This window comes from Protopterus annectens, chromosome 16.part0 (genome assembly GCF_019279795.1).
Source record: "Protopterus annectens isolate FY-2018-M chromosome 16.part0, PAN1.0, whole genome shotgun sequence".
Classification (NCBI taxonomy): domain Eukaryota; kingdom Metazoa; phylum Chordata; order Ceratodontiformes; family Protopteridae; genus Protopterus; species Protopterus annectens.
This window is the reverse complement of record NC_056750.1, coordinates 290,221,543-290,247,252: the sequence shown is the minus strand read 5'-3', so window position 1 is coordinate 290,247,252 and position 25,710 is coordinate 290,221,543. Positions and strand designations below refer to the sequence as shown.

The following is a 25,710-nucleotide window of genomic DNA, read 5'->3' as shown; positions in this document are numbered from 1 at the left end:
TATTTTACTGCCTACTGTAGTACTTTCAAGGAAGCAAATGTTATTTGAGTGGATTGTTATCAAAAGTCTTGCTGCTTTTGTTTTGTTAGATGCACTTAGTTAACATATGGGACATCTGAATACTGTAAAGTAATTTACTGTTTTGAATTGCCAATGGACTGGATTGTTATCAAAGGTCTTGCTGCGTTGTTTTGTTAGCTGCCCTTAGTTAACATGTGGTACATCTGAATAAAGTACTGTACTTTACTGTTTTGAATTGCCATTTTATTTGTTACACTTTATCGTTAAATAATTTAAGTAACAGTTTTGACAAATGTTTTGGTGGCTTTCAGCGACTGCTTGTTTCATTAGGCGTACACGATTTAAATTTGTGTACTGCAGTCTTGGTTGCCTACCATCTGCTGAAATGCACTGAAAATTAATTTCTCCTGGTGATTTTCAGTGTTCGCATATTTTATTACCTAGCACTATATATATTTGAATGCCATTTTGTTTGTAAACACAGCGTTATTACACAGTTTCAAAATATTTACTCCTGACCACCGAGTTTTAACGAAGTTCCACTGTGTGTGTGTGTGTGTGTGTGTGTGTAGCTATATATATATATATATATATATATATATATATATATATATATATAGAGACATGTATACACATACGCATATACAGAAATACAAAAACAGGCATACAGACGTATGTATGTGTGTGCTTATACTAAGTAAGTCAGACATTGAGCCAAGATTATGGATACAACAGACAATCAGTAATTTTAAGAATGTTACAGCACTTGTGGGAAAATATCACAGAGACCTTCAGCAAGAATTATACATTCTCTGATATCACGGCAAGAACACCAATAGTGGTCAGATTCCTCTCAGTAGTAATTAGAACGGAGGACAATAAATCCCTCTTCATTCTGTCTTGTTTATTGTCCCCAGTTTTAAGATCTGGACAGATTAGTCATGTTATAACAGAGTTCATCTACAGACTCAGTTTAGTTCTTAACTGAAATATAATCCACTGTATAAATATAGTCTGAGACTCAATACAGAACCACTGCATGTCTCATAAATGTCTACACGTTTATGAAAAAAACTTATTTATTTCATCCTGACTGCTGAAACTGTGCAGCAGGAAAATATAATTAGTGGCATTGGTTATAAAGGTAATTTACTATGTACATACATGCAATTGTCTGGTAGTAGATTTTATGTTTATCATGCCTTTTGTGAGAGCAAACTCTGTAATTCAGGACTGCCCCATGCTCATTTAGGGCTCCGTAAGAGCAAAGTATCAGCTTTTTTTCTGGTTAGTAATGCAGTTCAGTTCGTTCCAAACACCACTAGCATGTAGAAACACAAATCCTGCAAGCAAAGAAAAGGTTGCTGCTATACTTACAACAAGGCCAGGAACTCCGGGTGGACCTGGGGCTCCCAATTCTCCCTAAAAGGAAACAAAGTTCCACGTTATTGGCTCATTTCTAAACAAACTTCAGTATGAAAAGCATCACAGTGCTCTGAAGGCTGGAGGGGAGGGGAAACCCTCTTTCTTTCTCTTCCCCTCCCCCACCCTAAAAGCTTGAACAATTTGCAATTCCATCTCTGAAAAGTATGTAAATGAAAGAAGGAGTCCCCACAGACACAGAACTGCTGGTTGTTCTGTCCTACTCCCTACAGTTATGAGTGAGGTTGACTTCCCCTCATAGCAGTAGTTAGTATGAAAAACAACAGTCTGCTGGCAGACGTTTTGGACCAACTACAATGAAATACAAAACCGAAGTGACAGACTCACAAAGATTTCAATGTTTTCATAGCAAAGCAGGAAGTAAATGATAAAACAAACAAAACATCATACCATTCCATTGACAGGACATCTATTTCATGCAAAACCACTAATCAGGACAAGGTTATTTTGCTTATTACTGGCACTGACAGAAATGCGAATGACAGAATCTGATTAAGTCTGTGTGGTAGAACGATGCTGGCTGTGCTCTTCCAGTGTGCAAGTTGTGCTCAGGCAAAGTAGAAAGTGCAATGAACAGAACAAAAAAATCACTTGGTGGCAGTTATCTGCACAAAATCAAGCAATCAGATGTAATATAAAAATGAATTATGTGTAAAGTTAAGCTCCGGAAATACACCCTGGGGATCACTTATGTGGCTTTGCTCGACAGGGGCACAAGAAATTAACTTTCTTGGGTGGCGTAAGCCAGGGAACCTTGTTGGCTAGGCTTACTTAGGCCCTTGGGCTGATAGCCTAGTACCTATCTTTGAACCTATGAACCAAATACAGCTCCTTATTTTCAAGGCAAATTAAATATGCTTTAAAGCCCCATGTCACAAGACTTCAAATTATTTATATAGGTTTTCTTATACTATGTTTTGAAATTGATGAACATTCCGTCTGTCTACTGCATCCTGCATTTATGGCAGTGTAAATAAATGAAAATCATGCTAAAGTTCCTTGTAATGACAGTCTTATACCCTCACCCCTGAGATACTGCTTACGAATCAATAGTGCTTTAATGACATCTGAGCCTCTGGAACTCCTTGTTAGTTCGATGGCTAGAATGGAAAAGTTTAGTTATGTGTTTTTTCTACAAGACAGGTAGGCTAACCTAAAAAGCATAAAGGGAATGAACCACATTATGTTTTCATGCTGCATGCTAATAAAACCAATGCCTCTCAAGTGCTCCTCATTATGAGGAATGCTCTTCATTTTGAGTCTTAAAAAGTCCACATCCCTTGCAGTTCCATACTGAAAGGGTCTGTCACACATTCACTGTTAGAAATTTTTTAACTGATATCCATGACAAAAAACAGTGAATCATTTTAATTTATCAAAATAATTTTCCATATGTAAAGTAACTTACTTTAACCACCCAATGAACTTCTTGTTCATGCTTCATATTTTTCCTTTTTATCCCACATTACAATAGGAAGTGTTTCTCATTTTAGAGATGGAAGGTTGAGAATTATGATAAAACCCTTTGCAGTAATAAGGAGAGTGCCATACAAGATGCACTGATCTCCTCTCCACAATCTTCCCTTAAATGTTTATAGTAGGAATTTCGCTGCATGGGGCCCTTGTCAGACAGGTGCTGGGGACAAGTCTGAATAACACACAGCTATGGCAGAAACTCAACAAATTAAAAATAATCACTGCTTTGTGACTTGATTCAAGTTTAACCTTTTACATTTTCTGACAAGAAATAGAAAAACATGTTTGGAATGGTTTACCTTCATAATTCCAACAGCCACATCCCCGAAACAGCTTCCGCGAACTGCAAACTGTGACTTCTCAAAATCGTGAATGTCAATATTCAGAATAACAAAATCTTGCCCCCTTTTTGACCCATGGTAACACTTGTTTCAGCTGTGGGGTGGTCAGAAATGTCGACGTTCACTGTTTTTTCGAAATTTAGAGAAGTCAGTGGGACAGAATTCGCGGAAACGGTTCATGTATCTGCACATTCGTAGGATGTGCTTTCGACAATATGAAAGTAAACCGTTTGGAATATATAAGCAACTGACAAGGTTCTACACTTCGTTCACATTCCTGGACTTGAAGCAGAATTCTAAGATGCAAATATCCAATTTGCAAGGGTATGCCAAAATGCAGGATGAAAATAATTACACAAGCAGGATTACAATCAATTCCATGCAATTACTGAATCCCCAAATTATGTCAGTAGGGTCTTACACAGACCAATAACTGGTGTCCTAGTCACAGTCTCAAACTGAATGTAAAGAAATCCATCATCATTCCCTTCGGGACAAACAATGTCCCTTCACACTATCAAATCAACAATACCTTAAGAACCCAAAAAGTGGTAAGGGACTTGGGATCACAAGTTAACTGCGAACTTAACTTCGACCACCACATGTCTCCTGTAGTAAGGAAGGCTTTCTACGTAGCATAGTTAATTAGTAAAGGCATCGCTTCGAGAGCAAAAGAGGTTATAACCCCTCTATACTCGGCACTAATCTGGCCCATAATTAAGTATATCAGCCAGTTCAGCATATACTGTACAAAGCACCTGCAGCAACTGGAGAGACCGCAGAGGTTTCTAACAAAGAAGATCAAGGGACTCCAGAATGTGCCATACACAGACTGACGAAAATCCCTGTCACTTACTCTGTATCGTACAGACTTCTTAGGGGACACATATGTCTGGCTTACAGAGCAATCTCAGACCCAAACCTAATGAACTTACTGCATATCCGTAAATCAAACAGGACTAGGGCCACCCATTCCAGGAGCCTGAATATGGCCTGCAACTTAAATAGAACATGCTGGAGGGAAAGATTTATTTCCCAGTGACTGTCGTGTCTTTGGAATAGGCTACCTATTCTTGGGAAACAGAGCACCCCATGACACTGTTCAAAAGGAACCGGGACAAGTGGATGGGGTACTATAAATTCTTACCAAGAATAGCATCCACTACCCTCCTGGACATGGGCAGTCATTACTAAATACAATCTTGGGTATTAGATAACATTTCTATGGTATTATATTGGGATGAAACGGCTAGGCTTGAAATGGTCGATAGCCTAGTAATTTCCTATGATCTCCATACGATGTGCACTAAGCTGTATTACATAAAATAAAACATAGCAAAGTGGACATGAATGGTAATTTATATATTTTTAAGTGTTTGTGTCTTAGATCCATGAACATCAGACTTGCAGGCAATGGCAATTCAATTATAAAAATGAGCACATGAAACTAAACAAAAACTCAAAAGTGTTAGCTAGTTTGAGGTATTGAATAAAGACCATTCGCTAATGCACATTTCGTCTACACATTCACTTACAATTCATCTATTAGTTGGTAGCAGTGTATGTCAGAGGATTGAGGAGTTTTATTTTCCATACAGGTGAAGGGAAGTATGAATGAACAGCAAGTTGACTGGCTACTAGACTATCACATAAATTGCTTTTCCTTTTGGAAGGTCTACTGACAACAGGTGGTGATGCACACAAACCTAGTACAAAACCAAAGAATATTAGTATCAGTCAGATAAACCTTTCTGTGGGGGAATTGACAGTAAGTAAGGGCTAGACTACAAGGCATTACATTTTCACCAACACTGTTGAAGAAAAAGTATTTTACTTAAGTGGAATTATGTTCTGGACGACAGATACACAATACACAGATTATCAGCCACTGTTTTTGATTAACTACTTTGAAATGTACTCTTCTGCATCTAGTCATGTGTTTGTTCATGGAGTTTTGTGGAATACAAGATTAAACTCTACGTAATTCAATATATTCCATAGTGCATCCATTACACCTTAGCAAAACTGAACAGCTATTAAAAGTGGTGATGACTTCTCTGAGTCTATCAATGAAGCTAAGTTACAACAAGCAAAACCAGTCATAATGTCTATAACAGAAACCGAAACTGCTGGTATGGTTTATTTAATGACTAATTTAAGATGCTAGCCTATGTTTAACCTCATTTCTCCTTACAGTTAACTTCATTCCCACTACTGCCACTTTACCAGAGAGGATATAATCATAGAACCATTGCTCTAAGTTTAGAGAAAATATTTTAAACATCTGTATAACTGCATACAGCATATATTTGAAGAATAATTTATCTTTAATGTTTAATGTTACAAGATACAAGCTCAGAGACTTAAGAGGCCTTCAAAAGTTTGCCACCATCAAGTCTAGGATTGAAACCCTTTCACCAACAAACTATCCTAACCTTGTTTAAACAGACTAATAGTCCTTCCTAATTCTAAGTGACTAACAATTTCACCAGCAACCATCCCTGAAATGAAAACCTTGCTTTTACAACTGCATATTTCCACAATATAATTAGTATTTCTGGTAACACTCTGGCGATTTAATCTATGTATACCCACATAAGCCCTGTAACTCTGAAAGTACACATTTATGCATAACAATTAAATCTCCCTTTAATAAACTGTATTTAATAGAAACAAGAGATAACTCCTTCAACCTATTAAAATAACTTATACCCTTCAAACATTATTCTGTAAGGAATTAGACATGCACACAGACCCATCACTTTCTATCACAGGTCATATAAAGTACAGTGGCATAAGTCCTATTTACCTGTAACAATAGATGCTCAAATTTTACACTGTCTCAGTGGCACATGGGTTCTGTGTCTCCACAAACTCAAACTGGCAGCTTTCTAGACTTGAAAATCCCCTCCTCTTAATCTATGTGACAAGGGATTGACTAAGCCACTCCAATAAAGGGAAGCCTAATCCCTGCCACAGAAAATCAGTGATTCCAGCTTTCAGTGCCAAGTGGGAAGAACCAAGAAGGACCAGAAGCAATAATTGCCTGAAAACAACCAATTTGTAGCCACAAGGTACCAACACAAAAAAACCAAAGCCAACAACACAACAAGGCTGGATATCATTGAACTATATACAAAATGAGGGGGATGGTGGGTGAGTGCTGCCACTGAGGCACTGTGAAATTCGAGCATCTACTGTTACAAGTAAGTAGAACTTATTCCATTGTACTATGTTTGTCATTCACACTGCCTTAGTAGCATATGGGTTGAGTCTTAGACTTTACCCTAACTTGGAGGAAGAAGGATAAGGATCCAGGAACCCCTGTAGAATGTTCCTCACAAAGCCTGCTCTAAAACCTGAGAAAGAATGCAGTTTGGTAATGTTTTGTAAAGGTATAAACAGAGGACCAGATTGCTGCTTCTAGAGTTCACTCCTTTTCAGTATACCACCATAGAGGATAAGTCTCTGGTGGAGTGTGCCTAAACCTTGCCTGGAATAGATTCACCATGATGGGAGCAACAAAACACAATCACAGTGGACAACCAACAAGGAATAGTTTGCTTACAGACAGGCTGACCCTTCTTATCCCCAGAACAGGAAACAAACAGCTGTTTACCTTTTGTGAAGGGCTTAGTTTTGTCAGGGTAGTAGTACCTGTGCCACCACTTTACATCCAAGTTAAGCAGAATCTTCTCTCCCTTGTTTTTTAGGTTCTGGAAAGAAAACTGGGAAATTAGTGGCTTGATTCAGGGTAAATTCAGAATCAACTCTTGACATGAAAGAAAGTTATTGTGTAAAACAACTCTGTCTTTGTGGAAAATCAGACAAGGCTGGCCCACTATGAGAGCTTCCAGCTAAAAGGCTTACCTTGCAGATGTCAAAACAATAAGCAAAACAGCTCCACAAGCAATGAACTTCAAATCAGCCTTAAAGGCAGGTTCAAAAGGAGATCAATTTTCAAAAACTAACTTGAGTTTCCCAAGGAGTAAGAGCAGTAAGCGTTCAAAGTGTCTCGTGTGCAACACTCCTTTCATAAATTATTTGGACATAAAAAGAGATGAAAGAGGGGGATCCATGAGCAAATATGCTGAGATGGCATGTCTGTACAGTGAGATTGTGAAAGTCCAAAGGGTAAAGCACAGAACTGACAATGTGATCCAGGACACACAAAACCTTAAGAAACATCTGAAGTCTGGATGAATAGGGATGTCATGATAAGCATCCTTTAAGTCTAGTATTGTCAAGAAACTTGAAAGAGGAAGAAGTGGTAGCAGGATGCAAAGTGACATCATTTTTAATGTTGGCATTATCACAAACAGGTTTAGGAAAGAAACATCCAGAACTGTCTCCAAGAATTTTCTTTCTTGGCACTAGGAACATCCTTGAATAAAAATCCTTCCCCACCTGGGAAGGAAGAACTAGTTATATCACTCCTTAGGTCAGCATGTGACGAAGAACCAGATGAAACAAGACTCTGATATGGAGGATGAGGAATGACCTCCCTGGGAAGGAGGAATTTCCTTCCACTGCCATCTGTAACCTTGATAAATGATTTCCAGACCTCGCTTGTCTGAAACTGTTGTCAAACAGAAAAAACAAATGGACATTCGGACTTTATGGGAAAAAAGGGGTCAGTGGTGGAGGGGTTCACAAGGTCTCACTTTCATATTTGTTGGAAGTCCTTGGTTTTGGACGGATAAAAACTTTTTGGAAACGCTTTGCCATTTCTTCTTATAAGTCTGATTATTATAATATTTTTTGCCAAAATAGGATTAGGAGATAGAGAATTCCTTGGAAAAAAATGTAAAAGAAGGGCTGAAAAACCTTAGAAATTCCCTGGATCAGCTGGGCCCTTTCATTACACTTTTTGGTCACCTCTGAAGCAGACGAGCCAAACACCAAATCTCTATGCAAGGGAGAATTTAAAATCTCATTTGGGAGTTTCTGAGAATGCAGCCGTGCAAACCTCCTCAAAACAGTACCAGTGGCCATAGCCTCGGAAGAAGTATAGTACAGTTTTGTACCTACCATAAATGTAGATGTTCGAGTGTTCACACTGCTGCAGTCATTACACTTGGGTTATCCTGCCATCAGGCGGTCCCGCAGTTGGCCAGAGTTCCAAAGTCTTGGTCCGGCGTCGGTTGCTGTCGCTTCTTCCCTGACGTCAGTGCACCAGGGGTATATAAGATGCATCCGACGCCATTTTCTTTAGTTTTTCTTGCCCCAGATGTCAGGTGCCCCCAAGTAGGTAGGCAATACATATTGCTAATAAAAAAATATACATATAAAATAAGAACAATACCTTCAGTTACAAGCAATTACACCACAAAGGTTGTATAGGATGGAAAGGTATAGATAAGTCCAGTTAGTTCAGAGGGGATGGAGGGAGGGTAATCTGGCCTGCAGCAGTGTGAACACTCGAACATCTACATTTATGGTAGGTACAAAACTGTCAACTGAAAGAGATAAGCCAGCAACTGGTGGACAATTCAATATGGTAGTTTATTGATAAGCTACCAGAAATGCATGAAAACTCACAAACATACCGGTTTCGGCCCAAATTCAATATGGCCTTCTTCAGTGTATAGATGTAGAGTCCATTATGCAGTTCTTTTAAATACACATCAGAAAATAGCTGATTGGTTAAATATAAAATACCAAGCTCATTAATATTAATCAGTGATGCAAACATACATACGAAATCAAATACACAGATATTAAGTATATGTCAATCAAATATTACATATCAAAATATCATATCAAAATTGAATGTATTAGATATGTGATGTATGTAATAAAATATAATATGTTAGACCAGATATATTTATAGATATTCATTCAAACCTGGACTAAATAGTGCACCAAGTTTGGTGATCCATTTCTTTTCTTTCATATCAAGTTTTCTATGCCAGCCACATTTATTGGTTCTATCACCAATAATTTTATCAATAACTGTAAAATGAAATTTGGCCTTATTATGTACAAGTGTGTGTTTGTATAATCAGTTGGATGATTTTTACATCTAATGTCACTCAAATGTTCGGACACCCTTAGTTTAACTGATCGAGAGGTTTGCCCAACATAAAATGAGTGACAGGTACAGCTTGCCATATAGATGGCCCAATCAGTATTGCAATTGGCAAAGAATTGAATATCAAAGACTTTGCTACTGTTTCTGCTTGTGAATTCTTTGGTTTTTATCATGTGTTTACAGTTCACACAGTGACCACAAGGAAAAGAACCAATAAGTTTGTCCCCCAAGATAGTTGTTTGATAAGCCTGTGTTAAGGAGGATTCAAAATGATGCTTGTAATGATTAAAGTATCCTGCCAAGTTCTTTCCTTTACGAAAGGAAAATGAACATTTGTTAGGAATAATTGCCTTAATTCTAGCATCTGCATCAAGTATATTCCAATTGTCCCTTATAATTTGAGTAAAGTTCTTAGTGTTTCTTCCATATGTGGTTGTAAATCGCACTGTGTTAGTCTTGACTGGTTTCTTTTTATATTTCAAAAGATCTGATCTGTGTAAGCCTGAGGCATGCCTATGTGCCATTGTAACATATCCTGATTTGTAACCCTATCCTGAAATCTATTACACAAATCCTGAGCATGGTGTTCAAAACTAGTATTGTCAGAACAATTCGTCTGATTCTAATAAATTGAGACTTTGGAATATTTCTGGCGATATGTTTTGGATGAAAGCTGGAGGCATGGAGTATAGTGTTGTATTGGGGGAATTTTCTGAATACTTCCGTTTTTAAAGTATTATCCATGTTTCTTGTGATCAAAACATCCAAAAATGTTATAGATTTTTGATCATGTGTAATGGTAAATTGTATTCCCCACTTATTATCATTCAAATAATCCATAAATTCTTGAAGAGATGAAACATCTGATCTCCATACCATCCAGCAATCATCCAAATATCTTCGCCAGATGTCAATGTCAGGTAGAAACCAATTATGAGTGTCATCATATATCATAATTTCTTCCATATAAGCCATGAATAGATCAGCATAAATGGGGGCAAAAGAGGCCCCCATTGCTGTTCCTCTGATCTGCAGAAAGCATTCATCATTATAGAAAAAGACATTTTTGGTCAACACATGCTCAGTTAAGTTCAATAGTAAAGTGTTGAATCCTGGTTGATACATGTTTGATCGATAGAGCCAGAATTCAATAGCATCTAGTCCGGCCCAATGTGGAATATTGGTATATAAGGAGCATACATCTAACGTACAAAGTATCCAATCTGAATCTAACTGCATGTCATTGACAATGCCCAGGAATTCGGTGGTGTCCTGTATTCTTGACCTCACTAATCTTAGTAAAGGTTTCAAATGCATAGTTAGAAAATCAGATAATGGCTCAGTTAATGAACCCATACCTGATACGATGGGCCTCCCCGGTGGATGCAAAAGATCTTTGTGTATTTTTGGTAGAAAATAGATGTATGGTTTAATGGGGTCAGAGATTGTTAAATGGTTTAATGTTTTCATCGATATAATATCATTATCATAAGCAAAATGTAAGAAGTCATCTATTTCTTTTTTAAATACAGGAGTAGGGTCCAGTGGCATTTTTGTATAATATCGCACATCATCTAATTGTTTATGTGCTTCCATATCATACTGAATCCAATCTAACACCACCACTGCCCCTCCCTTGTCTGCATTGATAATGACCAGATCCTTGTTCCTTACTAGTTCTTCCAAACAAGACCTTTCAGCATCAGTGATATTATTAGCCATTGGTGAACAGTGATTGTGCTGAAAATGTAATTCATGAAGTACACTGTGTAAAAATAAATTCACAGTTGGATGCATGGGTGGTGTAAACAGTGAAGTATGATATTTAAATGACTCTATCTGTGACTGTTCAACATCTTTTGTATCCTGAAAAAATAATTTCAGATTAATTAGTCTACAAAATGAGAATAGGTCTTGTGTGAAATTGTCCTCAGACACAAAAAAGCCGGGAATGAAAGATAATCCTTTATTTAACAATGAAATTTGGCCATCTGTGAGTACAGTGTTTGAAATATTATATACATTATTTATTTGTTGGTCAGTATTTCCATCAGATTTTGTAGACTTGTAATTTTTCTTGTGCTTCCTCCCTCCCCTCCTCCCTCCATGTGCCCTAAAGGGGATATATAGTTTTTCCTTTTGGGAGTGGGGGAATCTATGGTGGACTGTGTCTCCGTATCTGTGCCTGATGAGTTGTCATAGTCGGTTGATTCATTGTTACTGCCTCGTCCCTTAAGTATAGAACGCGGACGTTTCCTTTTTGGATTAGGTGTATATTTATTTTTATTTTTATTATGTCCCTCCTGAAATCTGACATGTCTTACATTTTTAAAAGGTTGACCCTTCTCATAGTCAGAAATATCACGTAAAAATTTTTTAACCTTTCTTTCCTTCAAAATGTTATCAAAGTTTAATAGTTCAATACTAAGTTTTGATAGTAAATCTGGAAAGAAGGATTCATGTTGGTAGCTATTGCATTCCTCAATAGATTTTAACACTTGACTGGTTTCTTTATCAATAGTTCTAGTGTAATAATCTGATAATGAGCTTACAAACTTCATGGAGCATTCCTGCTGAATGGAAGACCATTCACTAATAAGACTGTCATCTGGGTCTGCCACCAGTGGTTGAATTTTGACCCTGAGACCCCTTGGGCAAATGCCCTTAGTCAAATAAGCTTTTAGTAGTTTGTGATGCCAAACACAGGATCTTAAATTTTTCATATTTTTATTGAGATCAGCAAAATGTTTTTCACATTTTTGTTTTGGATTCAAAGAATTAGTATTTTCAGAATCCACTAAATTATTGCCAATACCAAATGGTGCAAGGTCATCCTTATCTGCTGATAAGTCTAAAAATATTTTGTTTAGATCCATAATAATTCCTCTAATTCAAAAAATATGACCACGTCCTGTATATATTTCTAATGATAATCTGACAATAATGGCAATATATTGGTGGTGCTGATTGCACCTCTAAGCCACGTCATATACAGAACAATGATGGTATTTAAATTGTAACATAAAAGTAAAAAGAATTATATGAAATGTTTGGCACACAAATCCTCAGCTTAAAAAATTGAAGTTATTGGTTTGGTGGTCACAGAGGTTAAAAAGTTTGTTAAGCCCCTATATGTATACTATAATATGATTAAATGTAAATGTGTTATAGCTGTTCTATTCCTGAATGTACATGAAAAGTGGCATCAACCGAAAATGACAACTACTAGATTAACAATTCAAAATGTGTTTTTAATAAAAAAGAATGTAATATACGACTCTGGTAATCTTGAGGAGCCACAATACATAAAAGTTGAAGGCCCTGATTTCAAAAAGTGATATGCAATGTTATATTCCAAAATGGTCTCACACACCCAATAGTAAGTTGTATGAATTGAGATTAGTTAGATAATATTCTAATCAAAAAATATCAATTCAAAAGATAACTTCTAAATTGTAGTTATGTCTTAGTTGGACCGAGGTTTAAAATAAACCTGAAATCATTCTGTTCTTGATTTTACCTGAGACAAGTATTCCAAAATTATGTATACTCTAAAAAGATCTGCAGTAAAGGCATCCACTTTAGATGGAAATACATAGACCATAAACACAAAAATGTTACTTATTATTCATTCAATATAAGGAATATTTGTTTCAAAAATTATTGCCAATGTTATAAAGGATGTACCAATGATGAATTATGGTACTACAGTTATATAAAAATGGCTAAATTATCTATTATATGTCTCACATATGTTTCATGCAAAACTAAATAAATTCCTATTGTTTGTTGGATGTAACAATCAAAAACACAAGTGTATCAATTGTCAATGTTATAATGCACTTATAGTAACATTAAACTTCAAAGAGTCTTTTATATGGCTGAATCCCAGAAATTCAAGCCCCTTTAGTTAACCATGAATGCACAGATGATATTCAAAAGAAACTATTCTGTGTTTAATAATATGGCCCAATTTGTTGTTTTATCTCAATACTGACATCACAGGAATATAAGAGTAGATTATAACAAATGCTTGTCTTACTTGAACATGAACCGTAATTCCAAAAAAGGAAGAAGGTTTGTGTCAACACCTAAATATTTTGGAGCAGTATACTCCTTTAACTGTTGTGAGACTACTTCCTGTATTGACCTATTTCTTTTCGTGTCACCCAGGGAAAAAGAAGAAATAACATACATAATGAATATTATAAGCTGTTCATTTTCAAACAATGTAATGTCTGTTAAAAGTCCAAAATCCAAAGTCCAATATAAATCGCAGTTCCCTAGGGTCTTACATGGACATTCACTGTTGTATAAGACACAACCCGATCTACTGAAAGTTATCCAGAATAAACATAAGTTGTTGCACATATATTAAAGATGAAAAAATAGTCACAAAAATGAATGAAATCAACACCCGTCACTTTGTAAAAGTGAAAATGAATGTACTTAAGCTTGTTGAAAATACTCGTCGCAATTAATTATCTTGCTGAGATCGTAACAGTCTCAATGTTCAATGCGACAGTTGCCCCAAGCACAAACAGTCCTGAAAAAAAGATTTAAGCCGTTCTTTTTCCTTATATAAGCCAATTTCGCACCATAGATAAAAATGTTCGATGCAGAAAAATGCCGACTCACCACCTGATGTGTGCAGGCCCCTTAAAAAATGGCCAACAAGTAATAACACACCACATCACATCACAACATCCGTCACTTTGTAAAAGTGAAAATGAATGTACTTAAGCTTGTTGAAAGTACTCGTCACTGTTAATTATCTTGCTGAAATAGAAACAGTCTCAATGTTCAATGCGACAGTTGCACCAAGCACAAACAGTCCTGAAAAAAAGATTTAAGTCGTTCTTTTCCTTTATATAAGCCAATTGCGCACCATAGATAAAAATGTTTGATGCAGAAAAGTACCGACTCACCACCTGATGTGTGCAAGCCCCTCAAAGAATGGCCAACAAGTAGTAACACACCACATCACATTTGCCAACCTTTCAAGGGTTAGCTGCAAATTGTACATCACCAGCTTCGTTGGATTTGAATTATTAAATATTGTTGTCATCCGGATTCAGGAACCAGTTCTCCAAGCGTGTATGGCATAATGTATCCAAAGGTCTAACAATTAGAGTTCACAAAGTAGAGCGTTTGGTATTCTACACCAACCGAAATGCGAAATACGCCGACACAGTCCACCATCATTCCCCCAGCAGGAAATAAGTATCCGTGTAACTGCAATGATGTCCCCTGCGCGTAAGGAGTTGCACGGCAAAAGGAAATGTCAAATGAAAGAGATAAGCCAGCAACTGGTGGACAATTCAATATGGTAGTTTATTGATAAGCTACCAGAAATGCATGAAAACTCACAAACATACGGTTTACCCAAATTCAATATGGCCTTCTTCAGTGTATAGATGTAGAGTCCATTATGCAGTTCTTTTAAATACACATCAGAAAATAGCTTTTTTTCAGGACTGTTTGTGCTTGGTGCAACTGTCGCATTGAACATTGAGACTGTTTCTATTTACAAAGTGACGGATGTTGTGATGTGATGTGGTGTGTTATTACTTGTTGGCCATTTTTTAAGGGGCCTGCACACATCAGGTGGTGAGTCGGCATTTTCTGCATCAACATTTTATCTATGGTGCGAAATTGGCTTATATAAGGAAAAAGAACGGCTTAAATCTTTTTTTCAGGACTGTTTGTGCTTGGGGCAACTGTCGCATTGAACATTGAGACTGTTACGATCTCAGCAAGATAATTAATTGCGACGAGTATTTTCAACAAGCTTAAGTACATTCATTTTCACTTTTACAAAGTGACGGGTGTTGATTTCATTCATTTTTGTGACTATTTTTTCATCTTTAATATATGTGCAACAACTTATGTTTATTCTGGATAACTTTCAGTAGATCGGGTTGTGTCTTATACAACAGTGAATGTCCATGTAAGACTCTAGGGAACTGTGATTTATATTAGACTTTGGATTTTGGACTTTTAACAGACATTATATTGTTTGGAACATGAATAGCTTATAATACTCATTATGTATGTTATTTTTTTCTTTTTCCCTGTGTGACACTAAAAGAAATAGGTCAATACAGGAAGTAGTCTCACAACAGTTAAAGGAGTATACTGCTCCAAAATATTTAGGTGTTGACACAAACCTTCTTCCTTTTTTGGAATTACGGTTCATGTTCAAGTAAGACAAGCATTTGTTATAATCTACTCTTATATTCCTGTGATGTCAGTATTGAGATAAAACAACAAATTGGGCCATATTATTAAACACAGAATAGTTTCTTTTGAATATCATCTGTGCATTCATGGTTAACTAAAGGGGCTTGAATTTCTGGGATTTAGCCTTATAAAAGGCTCTTTGAAGTTTAATGTAATTATAAGTGCATTATAACATTGACAATTGATATACTTGTGTTTTTGATTACTACATCCAACAAACAATAGGAACTTATTTAGTTTTACATGAAGCATATGTGAGATATATAACAAACAATTTAGCCATTTTATATAACTGTAGTACCATAATTCATCATTGGTACATCCTTTATAACATTGGCAAATTTTTGAAACAAATATTCCTTATATTGAATGAATAATAAGTAACATTTTGTGTTTATGGTCTATGTATTTCCATCTAAAGTGGATGCCTTTACTGCAGATCTTTTAGAGTATACATAATTTGGAATACTTGTCTCAGGTAAAATCAAGAACAGAATGATTTCAGGTTTATTTTAAACCTCGGTCCAACTAAGACATAACTACAATTTAGAAGTTATCTTTGAATTGATATTTTTGATTAGAATATTATCTAACTAATCTCAATTCATACAACTTACTATTGGGTGTGTGAGACCATTTTGGAATATAACATTGCATATCACTTTTGAAATCAGGGCCTTCAACTTTTATGTATTGTGGCTCCTCAAGATTACCAGAGTCGTATATTACATTCTTTTTTATTAAAAACACATTTTGAATTGTTAATCTAGTAGTTGTCATTTTCGGTTGATGCCACTTTTCATGTACATTCAGGAATAGAACAGCTATAACACATTTACATTTAATCATATTATAGTATACATATAGGGCTTAACAAACTTTTTAACCTCTGTGACCACCAAACCAATAACTTCAATTTTTTAAGCTGAGGATTTGTGTGCCAAACATTTCATATAATTCTTTTTACTTTTATGTTACAATTTAAATACCATCATTGTTCTGTATATGACGTGGCTTAGAGGTGCAATCAGCACCACCAATATATTGCCATTATTGTCAGATTATCATTAGAAATATATACAGGACGTGGTCATATTTTTTGAATTAGAGGAATTATTATGGATCTAAACAAAATATTTTTAGACTTATCAGCAGATAAGGATGACCTTGCACCATTTGGTATTGGCAATAATTTAGTGGATTCTGAAAATACTAATTCTTTGAATCCAAAACAAAAATGTGAAAAACATTTTGCTGATCTCAATAAAATATGAAAATTTAAGATCCTGTGTTTGGCATCACAAACTACTAAAGGCTTATTTGACTAAGGGCATTTGCCCAAGGGGTCTCAGGGTCAAAATTCAACCACTGGTGGCAGACCCAGATGACAGTCTTATTAGTGAATGGTCTTCCATTCAGCAGGAATGCTCCATGAAGTTTGTAAGCTCATTATCAGATTATTACACTAGAACTATTGATAAAGAAACCAGTCAAGTGTTAAAATCTATTGAGGAATGCAATAGCTACCAACATGAATCCTTCTTTCCAGATTTACTATCAAAACTTAGTATTGAACTATTAAACTTTGATAACATTTTGAAGGAAAGAAAGGTTAAAAAATTTTTACGTGAGATTTCTGACTATGAGAAGGGTCAACCTTTAAAAATGTAAGACATGTCAGATTTCAGGAGGACATAATAAAAATAAATAAATATACACCTAATCCAAAAGGAAACGTCCGTTCTATACTTAAGGGACGAGGCAGTAACAATGAATCAACCGACTATGACAACTCATCAGGCACAGATACGGAGACACAGTCCACCATAGATTCCCCACTCCCAAAAGGAAAACTATATATCCCCTTTAGGGCACATGGAGGAGGAGGGAGGAAGCACAAGAAAAATTACAAGTCTACAAAATCTGATGGAAATACTGACCAACAAATAAATAATGTATATAATATTTCAAACACTGTACTCACAGTTGGCCAAATTTCATTGTTAAATAAAGGATTATCTTTCATTCACGGTTTTTTTGTGTCCGAAGACAATTTCAGACAAGATCTACTCTCATTCTGTAGACTAATTAATCTGAAATTATTTTTCAGGATACAAAAGATGTTGAACAGTCACAGATAGAGTCATTTAAATATCATACTTCACTGTTTACACCACCCATGCATCCAACTGTGAATTTATTTTTACACAGTGTACTTCATGAATTACATTTTCAGTACAATCACTGTTCACCAATGGCTAATAATATCACTGATGCTGAAAGGTCTTGTTTGGAAGAACTAGTAAGGAACAAGGATCTGGTCATTATCAATGCAGACAAGGGAGGGGCAGTGGTGGTGTTAGATTGGATTCAGTATGATATGGAAGCACATAAACAATTAGATGATGTGCGATATTATACAAAAATGCCACTGGACCCTACTCCTGTATTTAAAAAAGTAATAGATGACTTCTTACATTTTGCTTATGATAATGATATCATATCGATGAAAACATTAAACCATTTAACAATCTCTGACCCCATTAAACCATACATCTATTTTCTACCAAAATACACAAAGATCTTTGCATCCACCGGGAGGCCCATCATCAGGTATGGGTTCATTAACTGAGCCATTATCTGATTTTCTAACTATGCATTTGAAACCTTTACTAAGATTAGTGAGGTCAAGAATACAGGACACCACCGAATTCCTGGGCATTGTCAATGACATGCAGTTAGATTCAGATTGATACTTTATGCGTTAGATGTATGCTTATATACCAATATTCCACATTGGGCCGGACTAGATGCTATTGAATTCTGGCTCTATCGATCAAACATGTATCAACCAGGATTCAACACTTTACTATTGAACTTAACTGAGCATGTGTTGACCAAAAATGTCTTTTTCTATAATGATGAATGCTTTCTGCAGATCAGAGGAACAGCAATGGGGGCCTCTTTGCCCCATTTATGCTGATCTATTCATGGCTTATATGGAAGAAATTATGATATATGATGACACTCATAATTGGTTTCTACCTGACATTGACATCTGGCGAAGATATTTGGATGATTGCTGGATGGTATGGAGATCAGATGTTTCATCTCTTCAAGAATTTATGGATTATTTGAATGATAATAAGTGGGGAATACAATTTACCATTACACATGATCAAAAATCTATAACATTTTGGATGTTTTGATCACAAGAAACATGGATAATACTTTAAAACGGAAGTATTCAGAAAATTCCCCAATACAACACTATACTCCATGCCTCCAGCTTTCATCCAAAACATATCGCCAGAAATATTCCAAAGTCTCAATTTATTAGAATCAGACGCAATTGTTCTGACAATACTAGTTTTGAACACCATGCTCAGGATTTGTGTAATAGATTTCAGGATAGGGGTTACAAATCAGGATATGTTACAATGGCACATAGGCATGCCTCAGGCTTACACAGATCAGATCTCTTCAAATATAAAAAGAAACCAGTCAAGACTAACACAGTGCGATTTACAACCACATATGGAAGAAACACTAAGAACTTTACTCAAATTATAAGGGACAATTGGAATATACTTGATGCAGATGCTAGAATTAAGGCAATTATTCCTAACAAATGTTCATTTTCCTTTCGTAAAGGAAAGAACTTGGCAGGATACTTTAATCATTACAAGCATCATTTTGAATCCTCCTTAACACAGGCTTATCAAACAACTATCTTGGGGGACAAACTTATTGGTTCTTTTCCTTGTGGTCACTGTGTGAACTGTAAACACATGATAAAAACCAAAGAATTCACAAGCAGAAACAGTAGCAAAGTCTTTGATATTCAATTCTTTGCCAATTGCAATACTGATTGGGCCATCTATATGGCAAGCTGTACCTGTCACTCATTTTATGTTGGGCAAACCTCTCGATCAGTTAAACTAAGGGTGTCCGAACATTTGAGTGACATTAGATGTAAAAATCATCCAACGATTATACAAACACACACTTGTACATAATAAGGCCAAATTTCATTTTACAGTTATTGATAAAATTATTGGTGATAGAACCAATAAATGTGGCTGGCATAGAAAACTTGATATGAAAGAAAAGAAATGGATCACCAAACTTGGTGCACTATTTAGTCCAGGTTTGAATGAATATCTATAAATATATCTGGTCTAACATATTATATTTTATTACATACATCACATATCTAATACATTCAATTTTGATATGATATTTTGATATGTAATATTTGATTGACATATACTTAATATCTGTGTATTTGATTTCGTATGTATGTTTGCATCACTGATTAATATTAATGAGCTTGGTATTTTATATTTAACCAATCAGCTATTTTCTGATGTGTATTTAAAAGAACTGCATAATGGACTCTACATCTATACACTGAAGAAGGCCATATTGAATTTGGGCCGAAACCGGTATGTTTGTGAGTTTTCATGCATTTCTGGTAGCTTATCAATAAACTACCATATTGAATTGTCCACCAGTTGCTGGCTTATCTCTTTCATTTGACATTTCCTTTTGCCGTGCAACTCCTTACGCGCAGGGGACATCATTGCAGTTACACAGGTACAAAACTGTACTATGTTCATCATGTTACAGTGCTGCAGTCATTACACTTGGGCAGAATCCCAAAGCTAAGGTTGGGTGGCTTGTCTATAAAGAGTTAGGATTGGCTATGAGGCCCTGCAGAACTGCAGTGGCAAATCCTGCTCTGGATTTAGAGTAAAGAGGCAGGTGGTAATGCTTGGTAAAGGTGTGCACTGAACTCCAAGTTGCAGCCTCCAAAATTTTCTTGGTAGGTACTCCTCTGAGAAAGGCTGTTGAAGTGGCTGTTGCCCTGGTGGAATGTGGCCTAATGTTATTTGAGACTCATTTTCCATGCTGTGTGTAGCAGTAACGAATACAGTGTCCTATCCATTTGGATATAGTCTGCTTTGAGATAGCCTTGTCCTGTGATCCTGCAGCATATGCTACAAACAGTTGCTCAGTTTTCCTGAAAGCTTTTGTTTTGTCCAAGTAGAAGCGTAGCTGCCTGTGTATGTCCAAAGAATGCAGAAGTTTCTCCCCTTTATTCTGGGGGTTTGGATAAAAAGTTGGCAAATGGATGGTTTGGTTAAGAGCCACACTAGATACCACCTTTGGTATAAAGGTAGGGTTTGTCCTTAAAGAAACCCTGTCCTGATGAAAAATTATAAACGGTCCCACTGCCATTAATACCTGTAGCTCTGAGACTCTTCGTGCTGACGTTACTGCCAGGAGCAGAGCTGTTTTCCATGATAAAAATTTCAGATCGGCTGTATTGGCTGGCTCAAAAGGTGGCAAGGTCAGTTTTTCCAAAACGAAATTGAGGTCCCAAGTTGGTGTTGGTGCTCTCCGGGGCGGTCTTATGTTTTTAGCCCCTCTGAGGTACTGCTTTAGCAAGGGATGAGAGAATAAAGGGGGATCCGTGTTTTAATGTGCTGAAATGGCAGAGGCATGGATCTTAATTGATGAGAAGGACAGGCCTCTGTCCAACATCTCAGTTAAGTATTGTAAAATCTGAGGAATGTTTGGAACAAGAGGGTCAAGGCTTTGAGCCTGGTTCCAGGCGCAGAATCTCTTCCATTTCTCTGAGTAAGCTTTCCTGGTGCTACGCCTCCTGGCCTCCAAAATGACATCCATAACAGCTTTAGAGAGAGAGGTGTTGCCTGTTTGACTAATGAATCTGCCATGCAGTCAGGTTTAGGGTTTTGAGCTGACCATGCAGGATCTGAATGTTTTGCTGAGTCAGAAGGTGTGGAATTTGAGGCAAAATCCAAGGTGGGCCTTGAGCTAAGTTCCTTAAGATAGGGTACCAGTGCTGGCGTGGCCAGTCTGGAGCAATCACGATCATATGTGGTTTTTCTTGTCTGGCGTTTAGGAGTACCTTTGAAAGGAGAGGCAGTGGCGGGAAGGCATAAACTTTTAGGTTTTTCCAGCTGAACAAAAGAGCATCCACTTTCCATGCTTGTTTGTGATAAGTCCTTGTGCAGAATTTTTGTAGTTGGCAATTCAGTGGGGAGGCAAAAAGATCTATGTCTGGGCATCCCTATTTTTGCGTTATCATGCTGAAGATTTGTGGATTCAATTTCCATTCGTGAGGGTCCATGATATTTCTGCTTAAATCGTCTGCCAGAGTATTTTTCTTTCCTGGCAGGAATTGTGCTTGCAGGTGAACTTGATACATTACAGCTATGTTCCACAAGGTCATGGCTTGTCTGCATAGGGGATAAGAATGAGTGCCCCCTTGCTTGTTTATGTACCACATTACTGTGGTGTTGTCTGTCTTTAATAATAGTTGTCCTGGATGCAGAAGGTCCTTGAAAGCTGTTAGGGCATTTTGAACAGCCAACATCTCTTTTTGATTGATGTGAAGATGCATCTGGTCTGTGGTCCACTTGCCCTGAATGCATTTTCCTGCCATGTGTGCTCCCCAGGCGTAGTCCGAAGTATCTGTTGTTAGAGTCTGCCTGGCTGTGGGTAGGGTAAAAGGCTGACCCTTGTTTAGGTGACATGCCTATGCCCACCATCGAAACTCCTGTTGTAGGCAGGGAATCACTGGTATTACTGCTTCTAAACTGTGAGAGTGTTGAGTCCAAACACTTTTACGGTACCACTGTAATTTCCTCATATGCAGTCTGGCATATAGTATTAGTAGTATGCAGGATGCCATGAATCCCAGGGCCTGCAGAATTTTTCTTGCAGGGAGATGGGACTTTTTTGCCAGTAACTGAAAATATTGAGTTAGTTGAACTTGTTTGTCTGGCGTGAGGTAAGCCATCTGGGCCATTGTATTTAAGCTGGCACCCAGGAATATAATCTGTTGTGAGGGCACTAGTTTTGACTTCTTTTCGTTTACTGTGTACCCTAGAGAAATTAGCAACCGTTTTACAAACGTCAGATGCTGTAGAAGAATGTCCTTTGTCTCTGCTTGAATGAGGCAGTTGTCCAGGTATGGATATATTTGTATTTCTTTTTGTCTGCAAAATGCAATTACTGGTGCCAGGAACTTTGTGAAGACCCTGGGCGCAGTAGATAAGCCAAAGGGCAGTGCAGAGAATTGGTAGTGCATTGTATCAGCTTTGAATCTGAGGTATCTTCTGCAATTTTGTCTGATAGGGACATGCAGGTATGCCTCTTTGAGGTCCAGAGTAACAAGCCAAGCCTTCTTGCCCAGCATGGGTAGAAGCTGCTGTAATGTCAACATTTTGAATTTCGGAATATCCAGGTAAGTATTTAGAACTCAAAGGTCTAGTATGGGCCTCCAGGCCTTGTCCTTTCTGGGGACCAGGAAGAGTCTTGAGTAAAATCCTTGCCCTTGTTCCTGTTGTGGTACTTTTTGAATAGCTCCCATGTCCATGAGGGCTGAAATTTGTTTTTGTGCCTCTGCCCATTGATTTTGTGGCAGGTCTGGCATTCCTTTTAGCCTTGGTAAAGTATGAAAGTGGAACCTGTAACCTTGAGACACAATATTCAGAACCCATTTGTCTTGGGTGATTGTTTGCCAGTTTTGAGAAAAAAAGTGCTAGTTTTCCCCCTAAGGGGGCTTCCAAAAGGGAAGCGCTTGGCGTACAAAGGGGATTGTGACTGTTTCCTGTAAGGTTGAGACTTGTCCTCACCTCCTTTTGGGGTTGAGGTGCCCCACAGTCGTTGTCTGTTTGAGCCTTGGGGTTGAGATCTGCCTCTTGGGCGTCTGTATCTGCCTCTCTGTGGCCTGTCTGACACTGGAAAGGACCAATTCTTTGTTGGCCAATTTCTGCTAAATCGAGGTGGCTGTACCTGTAAGAAATCCTTGACTGTTTGCATAGATTTAGCTTTATCCTCCATTTTCTTTAACACCTCTTCTGCCTTAACACCAAACAAGGTATCATGCTATAAAGGAGCATCCAATAATTTTGCCTTAAAATGATCAGGTAAACTCTGTTCTTTTAACCAAGCATGTCTTCGAATCACAGAACCTGTAACTGCGGCTCTACAAGAAGCCTCTAAAGAATCAAAACCACATTGCTGAGTATGTTTTCCCACCTGTTCAACTGCATGCAATAAATCCTGCATTTCTTTGCAATCAGGAGCTTCTGAGCTTGCAAGCATTTTCTGTTTTAACTGAGCCATTAAATATTGTTGGTACTTAAGCATGTGAAACTGGCAGTTTAAAGCCCTTACTGCTAAAGCTGCAGAAGTGTATACTTTCTTCCCCCATCTATCCAAAGCTCTGGAATCTCTGTCAGAGGGTACTGGATTTTTTGCAATGGAAGCCTTAACCCCTTTTGGACCCTGGGGAATAGTTTCTGGATCAGCAGAAGGGTTTTTATAAAGAAACTTGTGAGAGTCAGGGACTCTATAATACCTATCTGGCTTGGCTGGTGCAGGGGGCAAAGAGTCAGGAGATAAGCTGGATTCAGAGAACACATCATCCACAATATCTAGCACAGACGGAATAGCCAGGGGCCTGTACTGAGGCAATAAAAGGAAATCCCTGAGCCTTTTCTTGGATTCTGAGTAATCCTGGCTTTCCCAATGGAAATGCTCCCTCATGGTATGTAAAGTTTCCCCAAAAGAATAATCCTCAAGAGGAGAGGCTGAAGGGATAGATTCTTCAGCATCAGAGTCCTCATACGGGGGTAGAGAGTATCCCAGGTCTGAAAAGGAATCAGAGGAAATGGAAACCTGATCAGAGGAATCATAGTCTGTATCCTGCCTAGGCCTTTTCTCAGGAGGGGGATGGTAACCCCTGATTAGAGTAATGAAGTCTTCGCCATTTTAAGCATCTGTTTCTTAGGCATGGAGGACTGTCCAGGAGAATGCTGTACTTGCTTCTTTGTCTTTAATGGTACTTTTGTCTTGGCTGTTGCTTTAATGGTAAGTTGTGAAGGTCTGAAAACATCCTCAGAAGCCGATGCCTGCTCAGCGGCTCCGGACTCATCTGAGGGATTAGTTTCCGTAGGCCCAATACCTTGAGTTTCCAGAGACCTGGTTGTCTCCACGTGGGAGTCGGAGGCGGCCTGTGGCTCTGAGGTAGCGGGTGTCAGGGGCTGCAAAAGCACCTCACTGAGAACCGGCGACTGGCCTAGAAGAGGTTTTGTCGTCGGTTTTGGACCTCGGATGCCTGTCTTTATCCTTGTCTTTGTGTTTTTTCGGTATTGCGGTCGTCGGTTGATCTGACGGCATAGTATAATTGAATCTTCGGCCAAAGTAGTGCAAAGAAAAATCAAAACATCTTTTTATAGTGCGTTTGTTAAATCTAGCACAAAACCGACAACTAGTGACATCGTGATCAGGGCCTAGGCATGGAATACAGTAAGAGTGGAAGTCCTTATGAGGTATTTGCTTCCCACAAGAAACACAATTATTAACTTTTTCTGACATCGGTCTGAGGCAAGAAAAAAGTTTCTCCAACGGGGTACTTAGCTTTATTGAAGACTTCGGATCTGAAATTCGACTTCGAAGATCTCAGGAGTCGGCCGACCGGCACTTGCAAATTGCTTCTGCTTCGGGCACCGCGCGGCAAGAAAGACTGAAGAAAATGGCGTCGGATGAATCTTATATACCCCTGGCGCACTGACGTCAGGGAAGAAGCAACAGCAACTGACGCCGGTCCAAGACTTTGGAACTCTGGCCGACTGCGGGACCGCCTGACAGCAGGATAACCCAAGTGTAATGACTGCAGCAATGTAACACAATGAACATCAACAGATTCATACACAAACTGTAAGCAATAGGTAGCAACCTGTGCAACAGATAAACTTATTTAAAGCAGATTTTTCCTGACAAGAAGAAACTGAAGATAACACATTCCTCATACTTCCAGTTTGTTAGAAAAAGAAGTTATGTCTTACCATAACGATCCATCTGCGTTGTTCATCTTCATTCATTCATTACTGATGGGTGTTGGTTCCGTCCTTGGAACCGAGTCGACCTTATACCAAGCTCGTGCCAGCCAAAAACTCTCGAGCTAAGCTTTACCCATAGTGCCCTTCTTCCAGTTACCTCAGATCAAGTTTGACCGTGACAAGAAAAGCAGAGGCTATATCTGAGCAAGTTCCCTAGAGTGACATTGGACCCAGACAATCCCCCAGGAGGCTCTAGGAAGGGGAAGGAGGG

General features: G+C 37.8%; 1 protein-coding gene across 1 annotated transcript in view; it reads right to left on the bottom strand.

Moving 5' to 3' along the window:
- LOC122790500 (collagen alpha-1(XXVII) chain B-like) overlaps positions 1 to 25,710 on the bottom strand; it is a 2,222,694-nt gene that overhangs the window by 234,256 nt on the left and 1,962,728 nt on the right. The window contains exon 14 of the mRNA XM_044058048.1: positions 1,399 to 1,443. Coding sequence (XP_043913983.1) covers positions 1,399 to 1,443 — 45 coding nt within the window. The remainder of the gene's footprint in view (positions 1 to 1,398; positions 1,444 to 25,710) is intronic.